This window comes from Gobius niger (genome assembly GCF_951799975.1).
Source record: "Gobius niger genome assembly, chromosome: 1".
Taxonomy (NCBI): domain Eukaryota; kingdom Metazoa; phylum Chordata; class Actinopteri; order Gobiiformes; family Gobiidae; genus Gobius; species Gobius niger.
In genome coordinates this window covers 37,020,039-37,044,102 of record NC_136852.1, presented here as the reverse complement: position 1 = coordinate 37,044,102, position 24,064 = coordinate 37,020,039, and the positions used below count along the sequence as shown (strand labels likewise).

The 24,064-nt window shown below is 39.7% G+C and overlaps 2 protein-coding genes across 2 annotated transcripts in view; both read right to left on the bottom strand.

The window, feature by feature from the left end:
• Positions 1 to 24,064, bottom strand: part of LOC306973710 (GTPase IMAP family member 8-like) — a gene marked incomplete at its 3' end in the record, with an annotated part of 60,774 nt that overhangs the window by 3,423 nt on the left and 33,287 nt on the right. The gene's annotated exons all lie outside the window — the stretch shown is intronic.
• LOC306968517 (uncharacterized protein) lies at positions 11,674 to 21,383 on the bottom strand. Its single transcript, XM_079563922.1, has 2 exons — positions 20,467 to 21,383; positions 11,674 to 14,058 (listed from the first exon to the last, which is right to left on the bottom strand). Exons 1-2 carry the CDS (start codon positions 21,266 to 21,268, stop codon positions 11,972 to 11,974), a joined length of 2,889 nt encoding a protein of 962 aa, XP_079420048.1. The 5' UTR covers positions 21,269 to 21,383; the 3' UTR covers positions 11,674 to 11,971.

The following is a 24,064-nucleotide window of genomic DNA, read 5'->3' as shown; positions in this document are numbered from 1 at the left end:
CGCTTGAAGGCCTGCTCAGTGAAGCTCTCCAGGACTGACTGGAGTCTGGTTTTGTGTTGCTCGGTGAAGTCTTCAGGCTGTAGAACCAGCAGGAACACATGAGCACCAGCGAGCTCCGTCAGTCTGTCCGCACTGAGGCCTGGAGCGTTGGTGACTGAGATGTTCTTGTGTTGGACCTGTCCACTTTGGGTCACGGGGCTTTCAGGTTCCGTCTTTGTATCAAACACAGTCTGGTTCAGTAACAGGTTTCCCACGGAGCTCCTCAGACTCCAGCTGCTGCCCAGAAGAACCACCTTCAGCTCCGGCTCTGGAACAACACAAAACGTTCATATTTCATTATACAGTTTAGGAGGGAGCAAGGGGAGGATGAAATGATCTCCAAAAGGCATGAGGGTGGAGATGAGACATTCCCACAACACACATTTTTCAGTCCATCATTTACATTTTTAATATAATATTAATGTAAAAAAAAAGTTCGGCCACCTTGCAGAATTAGTACCACATTGCCCCCAAATACAAGCATCCAATAGGGTGTTGGGTAATCGGGAGAGTTGGGACGTTTCCCGGTGGGCCGTGATGCTTTTGGGCCACCAGAAGAAAAAAAAAGATCTATGAAAAAATGACTGATGTCTCAAAATCAGAAAGAACTTTCACATCACACTTTTCATTCTGTGGCGCGGAGAGACCATCTGACGTTGAACTAACTCAGAGTCAGAGGGGTGTTTGAGTGGAACACCCCTACGCTTTAGTTCAAGTTGGTGCAGTCCAATCCATCAGAGACAGAGGCTGCGTCTAAAAAGTGTCAATAAGAATATGAAGCTCCTTCTCCTTATCGTTTACCTGGACGTGTGTCATCGTCAGCCGTGACAAGGAGCATCTATATGTGTCAGTGCAGAGGGAGTGAGGAAAGGAGCCGTATGTTTCCTTTAATACCTCCTATACGTTTGTTAAGTGTGACGTCACCACTTCCGCTTCCGGGACCTGGAAGACCGGCTAAAATGCGAGAAAAAAACATAAAAAATTCTTAAAAACAACCATCAATACTTCTGAAACTCAACGGAGAGTTACTGAACCTACTTATTTCTCAGACACATTAGCCCAAAATGCCGCACCTACTGCTAAAAAAGTCATATTTACTAAAGTCACTACTTCCAGGGTTAGCGTAGCTGCTGCACCGTTAGCATTTGTCTCCACTAACCCGGATGTAGAGATTTTGGTAAATATGACTTTTATAGCAGTAGGTGCAGCATTTTTGGCTAATGGGCCTGATAAATAAGTATGTTCAGTAACTCTCTGTTGAGCTTCACAAATATTGATTGTGGTATTAAAGAGTTTTTTGTAGTTTCTCGCACATCTGCCGGCCAAACGTACATACGGCATCTCTGGAATCGCCCATGTATGGTCATGTTAAACAGTTAAGGGGGAAAACAATTTGGAGAAAAATCTAAACTTTCTCTAATTATTCAAAAACTACTTTAACAAACGCTGAACTGTTGATATAGTTTTCCACTAAGTAAAGATACAAAGACATGGTGAGGAGCAAAGTGGTGTAATAGCCCATAAATACAACAATAACGGAGAAAGCTAGCATGATGCTTCACGCTAGCTAACTTTAGCAGTAGCACAAAGCTAACGCTAGCCAGCGCGAGCTACAACTGTTGTTGTTTTTTCGCTTCTACTGAACAATCTGCTGTGAATAAACATCCATATGGACCCAACACTACCCTTGATACATTGAACCTAACTACATTTAGTACAATGTAATGAGCTCTGTAACAGTGTGTAATAACTTGTACCTAAGGGTCACATTCACAATGGAATAATGTGTATTTGTAGTTTGTCAATACATAATGTAATAAAACATAACTCTAACTCTAACCCTAAATCAGATGTCGATTGGTAGGTCGTATTCACAGTGTATCCCTGACAACTTGGATTTAGATCACAAAGCTCAAATGGTTGTTAGAGGGAAGTAAATAAGTAAATACAACAAGATACTGAGAGTACTTAAAAATGGGGGGACTAAACAAGTGTTTACCCCCCCCCCACTCCTTTTTAGACAGCCTAATCTAAAATGTGCAACAAAAAAAAATAGTACAATGTAATGTGCTCTGTGACAATCTGTAATAACTTGTACATGTAGTATGTACACAATGGAATAACTTGTATTAGTAGTTAGTACTTAGTACTAGTGTAAGTACATAATGTAATAGGACACGACACCCTTTAGGATAGGGTTAGAGTTATGTCTCATTACATTATGTACCTACAAACCACAAACGCATATTATTCCATTGTGTATCGAACCCTTAGGTACAAGTTACTACACATTGTTACAAAGCCCGTTTTAGTTAGGTACAATGTATCAAGGGTAGTGTAAAATAAAGTGATGCCCAAAATTGTTTTTTTCCTGATATGTAAAATGTATTGATCTGCACATTTAATATTGATCTCACACCTGCCCATATCACGGCAGGTTGTATTTTGAGTTCATATAAGTTCCATATAAATTCAGAATAAATATTTATTCATTCATTCGTTCATTCAACCCTAACCTGAAGGGTCTCGTGTATATTACGTACTTACAAAGTACTAACACAAGTTATTCCATTGTGTATGTACTACATAGGTACAAGTTATTACACACTGTTACAGAGCACATTACATTGTACTATATTTAGGTATAATGTATCAAGGTACTGTAAAATAAAGTGATGCCAAAATGTCAACTTACCCCACTCTCCCCTACACATTTTTTGTTGTTATTGCCTCACACATTTAAAATCAAGTCTAGAACTGTATTTAAACAGTTCACTCTGACATTTGGCTGGATTTCAGTTGAATTATACAAAAATAGTGGCATTTTTCTTTTTATTTCATTGTGAAATCATCTTGAGACGCCCGCCCACTTTGGGAAGCACAGTTTATTTATTATTCACATTCTCATATACAAATCAAAGCATTAAACAGCTCCATATTGTTTGAACAGAGCACTCACCAGGAGCTTCAGCCATTCTGACCCCGACAGCAGAGGCTGCAGAAAGAGCAGCACATGTTACATTATGGATGTTACTCTTCTTCACCTCTGGCCAGATGTGACATGTTCATATTTAATACATTTAATATTTAATATGTCTCAGCTCCAGCTCCTCTGTTTGACTTCATTTTCACATGATCAACACTTTTCAACACTGATTCTGATGTAGTTTGATCTGACAGTGGGTGTTGTTATTGAACCTCTTAACCCCCGCCTGAACCGAGTTTGGCTTTTCCCAAATCTAAAAGCTTCTTGGAAAAAAAGCCTCAAAATTGTGACAAAAACAAGACTGAAAACGGAATAAAGAAGAGACAAAAAAGCGACAAGAGAACGACAAAAATGTGCCAGAAAAGCAAGACAAAAGTTACAAGCAGTTTTGCAGGTCTTAGCTTTCAAATGAGAAGCTTTTAGATTTGGGTAAAGCTGAACTGGAGAATTATGTGCTCTGTGAAGGTGGGGGTGAACCTCTTAACCCATCTACACATCTGAAAGGTTACCGCCTATAGAGTCACCAGCCTCATTTGAAAGCTAAGACCTACAAAACTCATCTAAATGGATCTTTGTCCTTGCGTCGTTGGCACATTGTCACTTTTTGGAATTTTTTTTTGGCCACATTTTTGACATTTTTCTGTTGCTCTTTCGTCACTCTCCTGGGGCTCCTTTGTCACTTTTTTGTTGTGTTTCATAACTTTTTCCGAGGCTCTTCTGTGGTGCTTTTGGCATATTTTTGTCACTTTTTCATCTTTTTGTTTTGTTTGTCGCTCTTTTTTCCCATTTTCATCCTCATTTTCGTCTCCTTTATGCCGCCATTTTGACCAGAAGCCTTTAGATTTGGGTAAAGTCAAATAGGAGACAATGGGTTCAGGTAGCACATCGTCATACCTACTCTTCCACGAGCAAAATGACAACAATGACTTCAATTTAAAGTCATGCGTTTTTGCAATGACCTGGGTTGTTATTTTTCACAATCTTTAAATGAAGTGTTGTAATATTTTCATATTCCATGTATTCCTCATAAAACATGTTTGTGACATGAGGACGTTTGCATTTCTTTGAATTTTTTCAATAATTTTAAGAAATGTCAGTTTTTGTATCACTACCCCACTCCTCCACAATTACAATCAATGCGTTTTTGCAATAAACTTGTTTTTGTTCTTCAAGATCTTTCAAACGAAGGTTTTTTTTTAGCTAGCTAGGTCAGGTACAAAGATGTGAAACTATTATATGATATAGACACATTACGTGCAATGTCAAGACTTTGGTATAATGTGGATGATTTTGGCTTACAGTGCATTTATAAAATATTATAATTTTCTGATTTGTTTTATATTTTAATGCAATGCTGTCAGCTAACAATGAAATAGGCTAATCTGACGACACATTTCACACATTCGATCACTAATTTGATCACACATTGTAATCTGTCAATGAAAAATAAATCATAAATGGAGGTAAAACTGACATGTATGTTGCTGTGTAAAAATGACCTGGGTGGTGAGACTGCTGACATCAGATGTGTGAGTGGGACAGTATTGGCAGTCAAAGTTAATTAAAGGTTCAGAGAAGATTCCATAGAAACTGCTTGGTGTCATTTTTGACCCCAGTTGTGGAAGAGTGGGGTAGCAATACAGAAACTGCAATATCTTAAAACTAATGAAAAAATAAATAAAAATGCTAATGGACTCATGTCACAAACATGTTGTATGAGGAATACCTGGAATTTGAATATATTACAACTTTTCATTTGAAAGATTTTGAAGAATAGCAACCCCTGACTGAGTTTATATTTGACCCCACGTGTGCATCTGTGTGAAGTCAAACATATGACAACGTGCAGCTTATATTCAATTGTAAATGATACAGCTCTGTAACTGGATAAATCACTTATTACCGGCCTCAGAGTAAAATGGACTCATAGTTTTTTGTCCAGTAGATTTCCCCCCATTCATATGTAGAGATAGATATTAGACAACACATGTGTACTACTGTACTCGACACATACTACACTGCAACTGCAGAAACTGAAGTAAGTCACGTTCATCAGCAACATGAGTGAAAACAAACGAGAGGAATGTTACACTAATCTGACAAACCTTCAACACTTCCCTGGATGTCGCACACGCAGAGATTCCTCGTTTATTTTCAGACAGATGAAGTGGAACACAGTTAAAACATTCTGAACAGCAGTGACTTACCGAGAGACGAAAAATGTGCCCTGAAGTGAAAGTGTCTGTTCAGGTTTCCAGGAGGAGGGAGTGTCCTCCTCGGGGCTGACTGCTGCATGTGTCCACAATGGATCTACCTCACATTAAGTCACGAAATCCATTTTCTTCAGAAGTGGGAAATAATATTGCTTTTCAGTGGATTTCCTTAATATTCTCGCTTCTGCAAAACACATTGGTGCTGTAGATTGATCACTTTTTATATTATTATTTTAGAAGCCTGGGGGGTTAGGTGATTTATTTTACAGTGACAACTACTCTACAATGAATAATAGACTCACAAAACAATGAAATGAGTGAATTAACAACAATCCATCTGCTCCAATGAAGGTAAACATTCTTCCACATTTACTTGAATTATTCTTGAAGTGATGTACTGGTTGGACTCCAGTGTGAATGTAAAAGTGTAAGGATTGTCACTGAGTACTTGCATTTGTTTGATAACAGAATAATGTTAGAAATAATGTTTAATGCCAATGGGTGAATAATAATTGAAGCTTCTAACATTCACTGATGTTATGGATTTGCCTTGCACATGTTTCTTCATGTTTGTAAGTTTTCTATAGATGACTTTAACCGCACAAAAGGACATGAAGGAAGTCCTCTCCTGGCAGAGCCACTCGGTCTATGGTCAGAGGAGACTGTGAAGTGTTTTAGACTGTCCTGTCAGTCAGAGGCTGTAACATCTGGAACATCAGTCCTCTCACTATAAGAGAACGCCCCACGTTTAACACATTCAGGACTCAATTTAAAAAACCAGTCAGCGATGTGCTCATTAGACCCTGTGCAGATCTCCTGCAGGACTGAGCCGAGTGTCAGGATCCTCTGCACACGGGTTGTTTTAGAAATACTAACTGCATATTTATTCTCATAATGTGTTTGAACTGTATGACCTGCCCTGGCACCTAAATCTCTTTCTATTGAGCAAGAACAAACATTCAGATGTTATTAATGTATGAGTTTATTCATTAGTGTGTACTGTCTCTGTCAAATACCAAATAAATGTATCACCATCCAACCACTGCATGGCGCTATTTGTCCACCAGCTTCATGCAAGGGAAGGTAACATCCTGAATGCCACTTCTTATGCTTTACTTTTAAATGAAGCTTGTTCTCTGCTTTAAATGTGCCAAGTCTTAACATTCACTATCATCTGCATTATGTTGTTTGAATGATTCATACTCAGCTCATCCTTTTTCCGCTGTAATCAGAGGACGACTGTGGCTCTGACTCTGTGACTCTCTGCTGCCACCTGTTGGACTGAAGACACATGACCAAGTGAAGGGCCCATGGCAGGATTCACACGTGACAAGTACAAATATTAACAGATATGAGCAGTTTTTAATGCAGGGGCCACATTGGGTTTTGAAGTTGCCAAAAGGGCCAGACCGGGGCTAGAATAGGAGTTGTTTCAAACCAGTACAATTCTGAAGTAAGCTGTAATTGCCTAAAGACAAACTACCTGCAGTAATGTGTTATCTTTCTGATGTCAATGAAAATATAGGTCTTTCCCCTGTTTTAGGCAATGCATATTGGGTTTATCACCTTTTGCGGGCCAGATTGAAGCGATAGGTGGGCCCCATTTGAGCCCCCTGGCCTTAGTTTGCCCACCCTGCCATAAAATACTGTGTGACCAATTTTGTTTGTTTGCAGAAATCCTGTCAGGGTTTCTGCTCATTTTCACCAATATTCACTGTCCCACAGAGAATGTTGTACTTCTCTGATAACCACAGTCTCTACTTTCTTTAAACACATTTTGAAGTAACATCCCAAATACAAATTGTGACTTCCCTCATTAATTTAACAGTGAAATACATTTAACAACTGTAAAATTATCTGATATATATATTTTATATTGTAGCTACAAAGGCTTTTTTCTTTGCATAATATTTTCAGGCATTTCTCTTCCTTATTTCGTTGGTGTGATGCATTTTGACGTTTTGGCCCCCAACAGGCAAAGGCCCCGGGGAACTGACACAATTTTTTATAAACTCGAATCAAACGCTTGATATACAGTTTTTCTAAGATTTTGACGCTGCAATTACACCATGTCTCCACTTAACAGCTGTAGCGCTGTTTATCCCCATCCTGCTGCTGCTTTAGTGACTCATGGTTCCCTATAATGTTAACTTATAATGAGCAGTGACAGACTTTTTACTCACGGCTCCACCAGATTATATTTCTAAAGTGAAATCAGTTTATTGTGACTCATTATGACCTAAAGAACCCCAGCTTCTGTTCTGAGGGAAATTTATGCAGAGAACTGCATTATGGGAGTTGTTTGGTGACCAACTCCTGCCCACATCCTCTTTGCCAGTGCGCAGTACACAGGGCGGCCACCAGAGGGCCCCCTACTGACATTCTTGCTTGGGGCCCCTTGGTACCGTTTCTACGCCACTGTCACCACCTCCTTTGTCAGAGGCCTTTTAAAGGCTCGTTTGAACTGTATGTGACTCAGGCACAGATTTTACCTGTCATTTTCCAATTCACTTCCTGTAAATAAACTTTGTACGGTGTACCATGAACTCACACATCACAGTTTTAACGGAACATTATGAAGGAATAACGTCATTTTCTGCCAGTACTTTTGTGTGATTTTTCAGTGATTTTTCTTGGAGCGCTGGTGCAAATGAACAAACATAGTCGAGCCCTCGCTATTCTGTCATTTTAAAAAGTCAATGACAGAACTATATGACAGAAATTATCTTCATAGTCAAGGTTAATATTTTATGGAAAATTTCAGACTTATTGGCCTGATTTAGCCCTCACGCTATTCCCTCTTATTTTGTCTTTTTTTATAACACAACATAATTCTGCACAAAGTCCAAAAGAATTAAGAGTTATTGATACTAATCTAGTAGAAGTAAAAGTACTGTGTGATGAAATTACTACAAAAACCACATTTACTTTAAAAGTTACTCGAGTACATGAGTAACTGAGTGCTTCTAGCCTCTGATGACGCTCTTGTCGTGCCCATATACAGAAGTGTAGAGGCATTTGTTTGTCCTTATGCTGCGTTCCAGCCGACAGGCAACTCATGACCTTAGAGCCTCTGCACCACGATGCATACATAGCCTGCAGTTTGTCTATGTGTATCTGTCCCTATCAAATAAGCCAAATAAACAAATAAATAAAGTCGTATGTAAACAAACAGCTAAAGCTAAAACAGTCAGCTAATACGATGCTAATGCTAAGATAAGATAAGATGGTACTTTATTGATCTCACAGATGGAGAAATTGCATTCGATGAGAGAGCATCCGGCAGCAGCACCCATTCAGTGCGCACCACTCTTTTTTTTTCTTTGGTGAAAGACGGTTGTGTCGAGGCCGCCATCTTCACTGTTTTGGTCACAGGAGGAGCACTGGTTGATGGGAAATCCGTAGACGATGACCACGGCGGTGGAGCTCTTGCGCTTGGCCACGATGTTCTTGGCCACACAGGTGTAGTTGGCCGTGTGGGACAGACGCGCCTGCTTGATGATCAGGTTGTGTCCACGGTGATGTAGAAGTTCCTGTCCTCGGCCGGGTCGATGATCTCGTTGTCCTTCAGCCACTCCACCCGCATGACCTTGGAGGATGGAGAAACTGTAGCTGCCCTCTGTCCCCTCTGATGATCTGAAACGGTGCACCGCCTCCTGGGCTTGTCCCCGTCTCAGAGCGTGGTGTCCTGCACTGGTCAGCTCCACCTCGTCCTTCCTCTTCCTCCTGCACAGCTCCCTCCACAGTCTATCACCATCTCCTCGTTGGTCCCTTTTGTTGTTTCCTGTCTCTCCTCTTGTGACGCCTCCTCCGTGTTGCAGGTGTGGGGGCTCTTGGTGCCTCTTCACTGTTCAGTGTCTCAGAAGAAGATGTTTGTAGATCTCAAATGGGTTTAGCTGATAAGCTAGCAGTTTGTTTACCTTCAAAAAGCTGCTTTCTTCAGGACCATTTTGGACTCTCAAAGTAAACAAATCCACCAAACCTCCACAAAAACACGGCAAAGACGTACAAAAGTATCCAGAAAAACAACGTGGTTCGCTGAAAAAGGCAAACAATTCACTGAAAAAGGCAAACAATTCAGCTGCACCAGGAGAGAGGGAGGTCACTTCCTGTTTTCACGTCGCCATGTCAGGGCTTGAGAAATGAATGAACGTTTCTTCAGACATAATTGAAAATCAGTGAAATAACATTCTATTGAAGACTGTGTCTGAAAGTATCCTTCACTTTACTGTCGCAGTGATTTTGTTAAAGTGTTATCATTAGCTGCTCGTCTCCACTGGGGTGCGCCATGCTGTCTTCATCTGTATCTCAACTCGAAGTCCTCAACATCTCCAAGTTTACAAGTTGTATTTATCACTTTGAGTGATGTTCCAAGGCTTTTTTCCTAGTCGGACCATTACATAGTCAATATGATGTAAATGCCATGATAAAGAGGACAGTGCTTCATAGTGTCTCGTTTGTGAATTTGGGACATCTCCAGAGACTTCTTAAAAACCTAACTTAGAACATGAATGGAGCTCATTGGTGCTTCAAAATCATATTACTCTACTTTAAGAACTTAAATAAAACTACTCTCAGAAGTACTCTTCTAAAAGTTACTAAGTATGTAACATCCTGTGTGTGATGGGCTTTGATATAACCCTTATTTGTGCCCATCCATTTCTTCACGTGGCCAAATTTGAACCGGCCTCATTTCTCCTTCTTCAGCCTCCACACCCTGAGTAGCATGCAGGCTGTAGTATTGCTTGTAATAACCCACTGCAATTATGTGTCGTTTTTTTGTTTGTCTTTATTTGATTTGAAAGTAATACAAGTTTTTGCCCACACATCTACTGGGCTACAATATTGAATTCATATGAAAAATATTAAGATTAAGCTTATTTCTTTAGCACATTTCATAAACAAAGACATTTCCAAATTGCTACATTATGAAACATAAAGATAATAATCCAACGGAAACAAGGCAAGGCAACTTTATTTAGACTGCGCATTTCGTACACAAGGCAACTCAATGTGCCTGCTATTAAAACAAATTGTACCATATATTTGTTTGTGTTTTTGAAACTTTTCAAACTTTCCTTTTAACTTCAGTCTATTGTTATATATATTCATTTTAACCCTTGTGTTCAGTTGAGAAGCACGACCCTTTTCATGCCACTTTTTCAACTGCCATAAAAAATTGCACATAATACAATATTTTTTTCAAATAATTATGTTAAACCACACAAAAAACAAACAAATACAAAACACCCCTGGGCCAGTATACCCCCCACTCACCCCATAGACCCCCCAAAACACCTATACCCCATTGAGGGCTAGTTTATCCCCCACACACCCCCACAACACCCCACCTGGACCAGTAAATAGTGATATTAGGTTTTCCCCATAGAAATGCACTGAAAATGCATTTTCAGGGTAAATGCTCGAAATTCAGTTTGAACTATAAAAATCACAAATGTTTCCTCCTCTGATCAGAAGAAACAATATAAAAAATATATATGATTTTAAAGTGTGACGACAGAGCCATGAAAAGTGAGTTTATAATGGGAGTCAATGGGGCAGAAAATGCCACTAACTTAACATTAGGCAAAATCAAAGTTGTTACTGATCTTTGACCCAAGAGTGTTTTCAAATGTAAATCCAAATTCTGCCTAAACTCACTTTTAATATAGAAAATTAGGCATTGTGTGTTTTGTGGTAATTTTATTGAATTGGCTATAAAATAGACACATATTTTGATATTCTTTCAAACTTTGGTAGTTTTGTGCAGAACTGAGGTGGATTATCACAATTATGTGGAAAAAAAACTGTTCACAAAACACGTATGTAAGATTAGGTAGTAAGTTTGTACAGGCTGCATCAGTGACCAATATCAAATTTTAAAATTATATTTTGATAATGTTTATCAAATACATATTTGTAACAAAAAATGTAAGAGCAATTAAGAGCAAAACATTGCAAAAAGTGGCACAAAATTCCCCAACAGGCCACAAGGGTTAAACACAAGCAAACAAACAAACACTTATTTGTGACAGTTCTTTGTAATTAGTTATTGGCTAGTCATTATTTTGGTTTAATTATAAAATTGAAAACACTTGTTGCAGTGGTGAGTAAAAGAGTCAAGTCAAGGCCCACATATCACCCATTAAACACCACTTACAACTTAAACGTATTATTTATTTATTTTAAATGTAATTAACGGAGAAATTAGAATTACAAAATAAGCTTTGTGAAACAATACAAACTTTTTTTTTATATGTGTACGTTTCATTATGTATTAAGACAACACAAAAATAAAGACCCATTTTTGTTGATATGTTGGCATGGGCAGCAAAAACAACAGGATTATGAAACACATTGATGAATATTGATTAAGAAAAGTCAAGACAGTAGTAGTAACAGAATCATCGACAGAACAGTCTATGCGGTCTTCAACTGCAATCATCTTTAAAATCAGGCGGAAAACCGTTCTATTCAGATCTGTGTCAACAACTTTAAGTATATAGGAAGTAAATTGTGCAGCAGTCTGTCACTCCCATTAAGACAAATCAAACAGAATCAATGAAATTAACAAGTTAAAAATACATATATCTGCACTCTTTATTTATGATTCAACATTGTACCATGTATGCATATTTTATCCATTTGATCTTCCTTATAAGCGTAATGGAATCTGTTGAATTCTTTTGGATTTAATTTGTTTTCTTTAAACATCAGTAACATGTTTGTTTCCTTATGAAATAGAGCATGGCTTTTCTTCAGGAGTTAAAAGTTTGTCTTTTAACTCCTTCATTTCCTCAGTATGTTTCTTTTCCAGTTCTTCAGTTTCTTTTCTGCTCTCCTCATTTTGAGGGGTCATTTTTTCTTTAAGCTCTTTCATCTCCTTCTCCTGTTTGCTCTTCAGTTCAGCTATCAGTGCTTCATTTTCCTTTAGGAGATTCTCCATGAAATCACTTAACTCCTGTTGGTGCTTTTTCTGTAGTTTAGCTTTTCTTGGACCTTCACTGTCGGTTTGTTCTTTCAGAAGCGCTGTTTTCAATTCCAGCTGTTCATTTTCATTTTCTAAACGCAGCCTTTTCTTTTCATTCTTAAGGTCTTCTTTGTTGACTGTGTTATGTTTCAGATCTTTGATGGCATTATCCAACTTGGTCTTCAGTTCCTTCAGCCCTTTCCTTTCTTTCTTTTTAAATTCATCCTCAAGTTCCTCATAAGCATTTTCTATTTCTTTTTGGTGTCTTTTCTTCATGGACTGAATATCATTTCTGTTCTTTTTCTTTTTAGTCAAGATGCAAATCACCATCTCACTCATTTCCTGTTTTTGTTTGTGCTGTAAGTCAGTGATTTGGTTTTTAAGAATAGCTTCACTTTCATTCAGAGTTGTATCATAATTCTTGCGTATGTCATTCTTTTCATCTTCATATTGTTTTTGAAGATCCTGCACATCTTTTATGTGACGATTAAGCAGTTCTTCCATTTCCTCTTTCTTTTTGTCTTTGAAGTCGTTGAGTTCCTCTGCTTTCTTCCTGGCCTTCTCTTCATATGTATTTCTCAGTTCCTCCACTTGTTTTTGATGTTTTTCCTCCAACTTGTGTCTTTCTTTTCTCTCTTGCTCTTGTCTGACTCGATCTTCCACCTGTCTCTTTATCCTCTCACTTTCTCGCTCTTGTTCGATTTCCTCCTGGAGTTTTCTAAGTCTTTGTTTTTCTTCCTTTCGTCTCTCGTCTTCTTCTTTTCTTCGATTTTCCCACCACATTTGTCTTTCCTTTTCTAAATCTTCTCGCTCTTGTTCCATTTGTTTTCTAGTTTCTTTTAGTTTTTGATCAATCGTTTCTTTCGACTCTTCAGATGATTTTATTTTTTCTTCCATCACTCTGTGTTTATCTGCCCAGTCCTGTCGCTGCTGTTCCTCTTGTTCTTTCCTTTGTTTGTCCTCATCTTCTCTCTTCTTCTGTTCTCTCTCTCGTATCGCTCGCTCCTCTTCAATCTTCTGCTCCTTTTCTTTTAGTTCTGTTTCTCTAACAAGTCTTTCTTTTTCAATTTCATTTTTTTGTTTTTCCAATTTCTGTTTTATTTCTTCCATTTCCTGTTTGTATTTATTCTTCAGAAACTCTCTTTCTCTCTCCATCTCCTCCTCTTTCTCCTGCAGTATTCTCTTCATCTCTTTCTTGATGGCCGCCTCGGCCTCCTGAAACATCTCTGTGGTGAAACAGCCTCCTCCATTTTCTAACACCATGTCATCAATCTTCTTTATCAGATCTGTGACCTGATCCTGATTATTCTCGTCTAGATTATCAAACACATGGTACCTGTTTCCACAGTCTGAGATCAACTTCTTACAAGAGTCGTCACATTTTTCTTTGATGAACTGATCGAGGGACATCTTGTGTTTCTTCTGTTTCAGCATGTCTCCATGAGTGAAGAGAATCATAGTGAACTTTTCTGCATCTTTCCCAAAATTGTGTTTAATAAGTCTCAGTGTCTCTTTCTCTTCAGCTGTGAATCTCCCGATTTCTAACACCAACAGAAAGACGTGAGGTCCAGGAGACAACAGACTGACACAGGACAACATTTCACCCATTACTTCTTCATTGGACATGGTGCTGTCAAACAGCCCAGGAGTGTCCACCACCGCAACATGGCGTCCATCAACTGTACTCAGTTCTTTCTGACAGACTTTAGTGACTGATGTTTGGCTTAAGTCAGCTTTGAAAACCTCATCATCTCGTCCAAGAATGGTGTTTGCTGATGAGCTCTTTCCGCTGCCAGTTTTCCCAATCAGCACAATCCTGAGGGTCTGAGGACTCAGTTTCTCTTGGTCACCTGTGACAGCAACAACAAAAAAGCGTGGTTAGCTCTATTTACAGCATTGCTTCTAGTTCCCATGAATTCACTGGAGTTTTTTTTCCAATGGAAGCAGACTTTAAACACAACTACAGTGCCTCTCGTAAGTATTCATACACCTTGAACTTTTGCACATTTTGTCATGTTTACAACCCTAAACATAAAGATTTTATTTTTATTTTTTTACTGAACTTTCACACACAAGTAACAGACAACTGTGAAGTGAAAGCGAAATGATACATGATTCTGTTATTTTTCAAAAAATAGAAAAGTGAAAAGTGGGGTGTGCATAAGTATTCATACAGCATTTTCTGAGTGCATTAAATTGCCTTTATAACATTCCTAATGACTCCAGAATGTTCACACCTTGGCCTAATGGTTAAATAGAGGCCGCCTGTGTGTAATCTACTCTCAGTTTAATTTCAGCTGTTCTTTTAGGCCCTCAGACCTGTGGTCGGAGTGTATTGGTCACTAATCAACATCATGAAGCTCAAGGAGCACCAGAGAGGTCAGGGATAAAGCTGTGGAGAAGTTTAAAGCAGCGTTAAGTTATATGTCACGGGGTGACTGGGTGTGAGAGCTGGGCGTGACCAGAGCGAGTGGGAACAGTGACCCAGCCCACGACATCAGTAAATAATTGGGCACAGGTGTGCGTGTTGGGTGGAAGACAGTTTTTCAGACGCCGAACAGCAAGCAGTCGGGGAGCGCATGGCACCGGACTCTGACGCGGATTTGCGGAGCAGCCAGACGAGGGCGAGGGGACCAGCCGGGACTCAGTGCACACGCCGGCGGCACAACTGTCACTGGCCTGTAGTAGTGACGGCCTGTCTTCTAGGCTTCCCTCTCGGAGCGGCACCATCGGAGCTACGAAGGAGCTGTGGAGAGCGGACGCACCGGTGGAACAGTGGAGGGGGAGAGTTCGCCATCCCCCTCTAAGCTAAGTGGCCTTCTTGCGCGTTTTGGGCGTCCTGTTTGACACTTTTTCGTGAAAGTTTAACAACTGTCCTGACGGCCTGTGTCCTACTTCCAGCCCCCGTTACGCGCAGACGTGGACGGCGCACTCCACACCAGCAGAGCGTTTCCCCCCGGATGGACTGGCGCACCTATCGACAAACAAATTCCCCTTTTTTTAGATGCTGGGACTACACTTTTAAACCCTTTTATTATTTTAGTAAATAAACTTTATAAACTTTTATCTGCGTTCTGTATTGTTGTTTTAATAGAGCTACTCCTCTTTGGACCAAGTTGTTTTAAAGGTTCGGGGCACAAAGCCCCGTGACATATACAAAGATTTCCCAAGATTTAAACATCTTCTGGAGCACTGTTCAATCCATCATTCGGAAATGCCAACTTACCAAGACACGGCTATTCACGTAAACTAACAAACTGAACAAGGAGAGCACTGGTGAGAAATACAACCAAGTGCCCCAAGATAACTCTGGAGGAGCTGTGAAGTCCTGCCGCTGAGCTGGGGGAATCTGTACATGGGACAACTATAAGTCTTACTCTACACAAATCTGGCCTTCATGGACGAGTGGAAGAAGAAAGCCATTATTGAAAGGAGGCCATAAGAAATCCCGTTTGAAGTTTGCTAGAAGTCATATGGAGGACACAGCTCCATGTGGAAGAAGGAGCTTTGGTCAGATGAGACAAAAATTGAACTTTTTGGCCCAAATGCAAAACGTTATGTATGGAGCAAACCTAACATTGCTCATCGTCCTGAGTGCACCATCCCCAGTGTCAAATATACGGGGGGGAGCATCATGCTGTGGGGCTGCTTTTCCTCAGCGGGGACTGGGGAGATTGTAAGAATAGCTGGGAAGATGGATGGAGCCAAATACAGGGACATTTTGGAGGAAAACCTGCTGGAGTCAGCAAGAGAGCTGAGTCTGGGGCGGAGATTCACCTTCAGCAGCACAATGACCCGGAGCACAAAGATAAATCTACAATGGAATGGTTCAATAAAAACATCTTAATGTGTTAGAATGACCCAGTCAAAGTCCTGACCTAAATCCTATTGAAAATCTGTGGAATAATCTGAAAACTGCTGTTCACAAACGCTCTCCTTCTAATGTGACAGAGCTTGAGTTGTTTTGTAAAGAGGAATGGGCTAAAATGTCAGTCTCTACATGTGCAAATCTTGTAGAGTCAGACCCCAAAAGATTTGTGCTGTTATTATAGCAAAAGGGGGTTCCACAAAGTATTCATGATGTATGAATACTTATGCAAGCCCCACTTTTCACTTTTGAAAAATAACAGAATCATGTATCATTTTGCTTTCACTTCACAGTTGTCTGTTACTTGTGTGTGAACGTTCAGTAAAAAAATCAAAATAAAATCTTTATGTTTAGGGTTGTAAACATGACAAAATGTGCAAAAGTTCAAGGTGTATGAATACTTTCGAGAGGCACTGTATGTCACGGGTATCATTGAAACTGAAAGTACTGTTACTGCTAAATCAAACTACAAACGCTCACGTTTCCTTGTTTTCCTTGTATTTCTGAGACCTTGATTTACAAGAACACATTCATAACGGTAAATGTTTTCTACTTCTACTACTCACTGTTCTGCCACCAGTTTTTCCATTTTCAGTTGTTACAAGGACTTTCACTGAGAGAAAAATATGTGCATAGACAGGCAGTTCCTTGAGGAGTTTTTTTGAAGTTTTGAATAGAAAGCAATAGCCAATTGCACTGAAGTGAACCAGTATATAAACAGTACAGTGGGTTTGTATCGGCCCTCCTTTAACTTTTCAACATTTTGCTATGCAGACCATACACACGTAAATATATTTAATTAAAATTTTACGTGAAAGACACACACAAAGTGACACACAATCATGAAGTGAAATGAAATTCAATTTTTTTCTGACAAGTAAAAATTAGTCATAGGCTGTATACAAATGTCCACCCTACTCCCTAACCCCTCATTCACTACATAGGCCCGCACAATATAGTCGACTATATAGTCACTGATTCTGTTGGCGATTCGGCCACTACAAGCCACTACTTTCTCCACCGCTGGGTGACGTCACGCGCGCTGCGGCATGCAGTTATGTTTTTTTTTTTTTTTGTTAATCTGAATTTATTTATTGTTACAAACGTTTATTTTATGAAACAGAACGACTGTTTTGGCACTTTTACAGGCATTTTATATGTCATTTAAATTTAAATTAAAACTATCATCACAAAAAAAGGAAGGAAAAAAAAGTCACCCCAGCGTTAGCTCAGAGACGTGCCGAAAGTAGGTCACAGGCAGGTGTCCGAAGCGCCAGCAGATTGAGTGCACTTCATCTGCTAGAAGATCGCTAAACTCTGGGAATAAAGTATTTCTTTTTATTTTATTTTTTTATTTATTTATTTTTTATTGAGTTTTTACACAAATACAAACAAAGGCAGCAGAGCTATGTGCATACATTGATGGGTGGGGAGACAAAGACAACAAGAGTGGACACGTGTATTGTGTACATTGTATAGGTATTTTTCTTTGTTTTCCCCTTGGACAGAGAGTGTGTGTGTGTGTGTGTGTGTGTGTGTGTGTGTGTGTGTGTGTGTGTGTGTGTGTGTGTGTGTGTGTGTGTGTGTGTGTGTGTGTGTGTGTGTGTGTGGGTGTGTGTGTGTGTGTGTGTGTGTGTGTGTGTGCGTGTGCGCGTGAGTTTTAGTAATATTAATTATGGGAATTGTCATGGTGGGTGTCAGAGGCTGGCGCTTGAGGAAGAAAGGAAAAAATAAAATAAAATAAAAATAAAGAGTAAAAATAACAACAAAAAATAATAATAATAAATAATTAGAAAATAATAAAATAATAATAATAAAACTAAATTAATTGAAAATAAGTATAAATAAAGTATTTCTGTGATAAAGACCAAACTCAGAGACAGTGGAATATTTATGGATAAATACGAGTCAGATACGCTTTATTTCACATGTATTTTACGTGAATGGCTTGGATTATTTGAGAGGAAGCTGTCGGTCATTTAACAGCGCAAGCTAAAGGTAAGAAGCTAACGTTAGCATCTTTTCACCGTAACCGGTTATATTTTGGTCGTTTATTCATGAGAAATACAAACACACGACTGAAACAGCTGATTTACTTCAGTCGTGTTGTTTAGTTCAAAGACCTGTCTCTGTCAGGCCTTCTTCTCCCACTCTCGCAATGCATTGTGGTCTATATTGACCCGTTTAGTGACCATCGATGCTCACTACTTTTCGAGATGCATTGTGGGAAATTTCGAGTGGACTACTTTTTTCTCTCTGGACATTAGGACACCCCTACAAAATGGCGTGAGCACTATATAGCAGAGGTGGGAGTAAGTCACTAAATGCAAGTCTCGAGTCAAGTCCAAGTCGTGAAGGTCCAAGTCCCAAGTAAGTCCAAGTCAATCGGTCATGGGGTCAAGTCAAGTCAAGTCAAGTCATAGCTTTTGTAAAGTCAAGTCAAGTCAAGTCTTGCTTTAGCCGGCAAGTCACCTCAAGTCACAAACGCCAGCGTGTCTACTCTTCATGTGTTTAATCTTGAAAATAACAAGTGCTTTCTCAAGATACCGTAATTTTGAAAATTTAGGCTAAAATCAAACTTTTAAAAACTCATGGATTTGGATTTAAAGTCTAATTAATATTTAAACGCCACAACATTCAAAACATATGTATTATAAATAAACAGTCTATGTACGAAATTGCTGGGACAGCATTTTAAGGAAGGGGGCCCGGGGGGCGACTTAAAAAATATGAAATATAGTATTTTAAATATGAGCTGCTTTTCCCTGCAGTCTGAAACATAAATATAAAATAATATTTTATTTTTGTTAGTTTCTGTCAGTTTTTCTGTCAGTGGTTCCCCTGTAATGCCCCAGCCCCTGTATACTCGGATTCGCCCCTGCTCAAAGTAGATTCCGCGTAGCCTTCAGTCCCGCTGTCACTGGGCTGTGGCGGATGCGTAAAAGAGCCATTAAATGCTGTCAACTTTGTGTGAACGCCTTAAAACATCGAAAAGCCCCAAGATTCCTGTTGATGAATCAGCTCTTACATGGTGGTTCTGGAGGCTCCGTCTGCGCTGTAGGTCCAGCCCATTGTTTCAAAAGTTGTTCTGTCCGTAACCGCTTCACTCGGTTTAGAAAACTTTTAATGCATGTATTTCGACCTCGTATTTCCTCCTGCCTTTACGCGCTGTGTTGATTAGAAGTGCTGTGTTGGGAAACCGAACACGCATGTGGCTAATTACCATATGTAAACATAGATGCGCCGCTTTTACGAAATGAATCCTGATCTTTCGACAGTTTCACTCTAATAAATAACTATAAAGTCACAGCGAGTCATTGAGAGTCATTGGCCTCAAGTCCAAGTTAAGTCTCGAGTCACAAACAGCAAGTCCAAGTCAAGTCAAGTCTTTTCGGAGCTTTGGTCAAGTAAGTCTCAAGTCCCTAAAATTGCGACTCGAGTCTGACTCGAGTCAAGTCATGTGACTCGAGTCTCCCACCTCTGCTATATAGTGCACTATAGAGGGAATAGTGTGGACATTCGGATACAGCCATACACTGCACAAGGAAAAGTGGCAATTTTAAATGAAAAAAAACTACAAGAAGTCCTGTTTGCTGTTATGGTTTTCTTTTAAAAATGGCTTGTTCTAGCCACTCTGTCAAAATGGCCTTATTTGTGCAGTGTAGGCTTCTTGGTAACAGCTGTGGTCAGTGCTGTCCTTGTTCGGTCAGTAAGTTTAGGAGGACGGCCGGGTCTTGGTAGGTTTGCAGTGATGCCAGACTCTTTCTATTCCTGATGGTGTATTTAACTGCACTTTGAGAGATGTTTTTATAACCTAACCCAGCTTTATACTTCTCAATAACTTTATCCAGACCTGTCTGGCGTGTTCTTGGACTTCATGATGCTTCTGCTCCACAATAGTCTCTAACAGACCTGAGACCATCACAGAGCAGCTGTATTTGAACTGACATTAAATTACACACAGGTAGACTCTATGTAGTCATTGGGTCAACATGTGATCATTCACAAATCATCAGGCAACTGAAGAAGGCAGTTGGTTGCACTAATAGGAAAGGGGTATAGCTACTTTTGCAAACCCTACTTCTCAGTTTTTTATTTATAAAAAACAAAAATCAAATCATTAATGAATTGAATTTCACCTCATGATTGTGTGTCACTTACTGTGTGTCTTTCACGTAACATTTCAATTAAATATAATGCTTATGGTCCATAGTATGGCAAAATGTCAAAAGGTTAAAGGAGGGCGGCATTAAATGCATTATAGCCACAGAGTTCTGCCTGTATTATGTTCGAAAGCTTAGACCGGAGTTATCATAGTGGCAATTAAGTTCACTTTAATGTAATTGCCTCCCATATTTTTTGTTAAAACAGTAAACTGTAAAGTACTTACTGCAAATGGAAGTCTTTAGGAGATTAGTTTGTTGTTTGATTTTTTCCGCTTGTGCTGACCAAAACATTCCTGTTGTGTACATGTGAGGCTGTTCTTTTGGAGCACTCATGTCGATCAACTTCTGGACCTGGTTTTTGTCACTGAGGTGAAAGAAGTCAAATCGTCGTCCACAGCTCTGACTCAGCTCCTGGATGTCTCTGTCTCTTTGAACAAAGGCGATCTTAGCTGGAGCAGTGGGGTCTGAGTCCACAGTGAACAGAATCATAGTGAAGGGATTGACTGCAGAGCTGAATGTGTCCTGGATGGTCTGTAGCTCTGCCTTGTCTTCATCGGTGAGGGGACCCACCGGTAGAACCAGGATGAAGGCATGGACGCCCTCAGGACCACAGAGGGAGATGCAGCTGAGGCACTGCTGCATCACTGCCTCCAGAGGTTTTCCAGACAGAGCCGGCAGCTCCACCAGAGACACCCAGCGCCCACACACCTCTCCCTGGTGTTTGACACACTGCCCTGGGCTGGGAGCTGCAGCCTGACTTACAATGGACTGAACTACTGAGCTCTTCTCTGCTCCTCTGCTCCCACACAGGACCAGGTTCAGAGATGGTGGTATATTAGTATTTTCGATATCCGTTTTCTTTGTGATTGTAAGGAAGGAGCCTTTGTTTTTTTGAACAATAATCTCAATGTTTGTCATTAAGATATCGTGGTTTTCTTCAAACATGTTGTGAAATCTTCCATTACAATCACAAAGGACCTCATTAACGCAGATGTTTTCCTTATCATTATGAGTTATAACAACCATGGCGTGTGTAAAGGCATCAGGACCAAACAGACTCAGGATGAAGTTGAGAGTTTCTCTGTCCTTCTCTGTGAATTCTGAAGGTTTCACCAACAGCAGCAGGACGTTGGGTCCAGGTGAACACAGACACACACAGTTCTTAATTTCTCCAATGACTTTCTCCACCGACAGAGTGAACAGGTCTGGGGTCCTCACAACTTTCAGATGGTTCCCTTTCCACTCGCCTGAAGCTTCCAAGTCGGGTTTTCTGCTTTGATTCCCAGTTATGAAGTTCATGAGCTTGATCTTTTTGTCATCACTCTTTCCAAACAATAGAATTCTTAATTTATCTGTGCGAAAAAGCAAAAATCGTACAATTATTGATAATAACTTACATTCATGATTACATTCAACTGTTTGAATAGGAAACATGTTTGTCTTTGTGTGTGTCTGTAAAATTGACATTTCAAGTAGTTTAAATTTAATGTAATAATTTGTCCTGTATTTGTATCTTGGGCCGATCTTTCGCCTGGCGCAAGGATGGCGTTGGTTGAGGCGTGCCTTTGATCTTGCACAAACACAATCTTGTTCTAGTGAAAAACATGAGTTGGCGGTGGTGTGTACAAGCAGCTGACTTCATCAAGCGCCTTCGTTGCTCAGTCACCTCTAAAGGCGCACTCACGTTTGTCCATCCGGACCATTCCCATGTGCGAAAAAGCCCTTCAGCATGCTGGAAGGAAGTGGGTCAGAGCTCATCACGGTTGCTCATTTATGCACAGGTTTGTGCACACGCATGGATGCAAGCAGCTGTCATGAGCGGCTGCATTTGTTACGCCAACAAAGTCAAAAACGGCTGTGTTTACAAGTCATTGTGTGTCACTACCGCTGGGCAGCGTTTACCTCCTGATGAATGAAGAGCATCAGAGGTGGTCGTGGTAGTAAGACCTGTGTTTCCTTTTTGCATCGTTGTTCCTCGTGTACAGCTCAGCCCAAGATAGAAGCACATTTCACAAACAGAGCGCAAAGCAAACTTACATTTATTCACCCCATCCAAGAATCCTGCAACTGTAGCAACTGTTCCAATAAGCTATCATTTCCTTACAACTACTGCCGAACTCTGCAACTTCTCCGCAGCCAATGTGAAAGTTTATGATCATTGAAATTATTTTTATTCGTTAAATTTGCGCATTTGAGTGGTGTCCAACGTGTCCACTGTTTCAGCCTGAAGCTGAGTCTCAGCGAGGGCTGCTGCCTCTCTCTCCGCCCTTCTGAAGCTTGTTTATTATGTATTTGGTATTAGGGATTCCATTAGCAGCAGCAAGATGCTGCTATTCTGTCTGGGAAACTATGAACTGAATGAAGTTCGACAAATTCACAAACAACCGTCTACAATGACAAATGAATTATATTGTACTGTATATTGACATCCTCCATTACCACAAAGATAATCTCTTAAAGGGACTATACAGAGTTTAAAAATGTTAAAATGATGTATTTTCCTCCCCCTACATGTTCAGCCATGTCCTAATGTGTAGAATGAGCTCAGACCTGTTCACCACAACTGCCTCTAAAATCCTGCACTGTCACTCAAAAAGGTGTTAATTCGGGTCTGAAGTGCCGTCATGCACAAGCTTAATATAGAAGCTGCAGTTACACATAAGGCCTGAGATGGCAGTAGTGAGTATAAATCACAAACTTGCATCTAACCCCTTTAAGATTATTTTATAGATGTACTTTTGTGTATTGGAAGTCAATTCCATTCATACGTCGCCCTAAATATTGATGTATGTTTTCTAGCATTAGTACTCACTTTTGGCAATGTATATTTCTTCCAATGGCATGTCTGGTGTTATATCCATGTTTTCCTATGCTGAATTCTAGATGTTTATATAGTATAAATGGAGTCTGAGTTTCTGAAACATTACACATGAAAGTGGGTAATGAATATACTGCAGTAGTCGCTCTTTCACAGACAAACCTTTTCAGATGTTGATGCGTTTCTCTTACATTTGCTCTTACATATATATCTATGTTATAACTCTTTTTCATACTAAACATGCAGCTCTGTTCTGGATCTTTTGTAGTTTTTCGATCATGTCAGCATTAATAGGCGACCAAACTGTTGGACAATATTCCAAATGAGATAACAACAGTGCTTGAGTGAACTGCTTCAGTGCATGTTGATTTAGGAAAGGTGCACACATTTTGATAGACGCTACTGCAGAACCCATTTTGGTAGAAATCTGATTTACATGTTGTTTCCATGATAGCTTACTGTCTATGATAACATAGTCTATGAAGTTTGGTTTCCTGCACTTGTTAAATACCCTCACTTTTTCTGCTAACTGCATTTGTGGTTTCTCTTCCATATTGTCTGTCTGGATACTTCTGAATGTCTTTGCCGTGTTTTTGTGGAGGTTTGGTGGATTTGTTGATTTTAGAGTCCAAAATGGCCCATGATTTTACTCAGTAACAGTAGGAGACGAATGGGGCAGTTTTAGGTGCATGAAAATGATAGTGATTTATTTTTAGGTATGGGTATTACTTTATCCATTTAGAAGGGAACATGCATGAAGATATATGAAAAAGTATTTGGCACTGTACATATGTCAGAAGTACAGTCAATTGTACATCAATTGTTGTTGGAAGATTTTATGAATTCAGATGTAATATGTAATATTTTCAGTTGGTTCTTTTACTGTTGTCAAAAATGGCTATTCATGAAATTCATAAAATACACTCTGTTCTGGTGCATTTTAATATGTGTAGAGCTCACAATGGTGTGAGTAAAATTACAGATACAGTGGTTTCTAGGGGCAG

Coding starts and splice junctions, on each gene's coding strand:
- LOC306968517 (XM_079563922.1), bottom strand. CDS start 21,268: ATGGTTGTTATAACTCATAATGATAAGGAAAACATCTGCGTTAATGAG. Junction 14,059..20,466: donor CCTAAAGACTTCCATTTGCA/GTAAGTACTTTA, acceptor TTGCTGTCACAG/GTGACCAAGAGAAACTGAGT.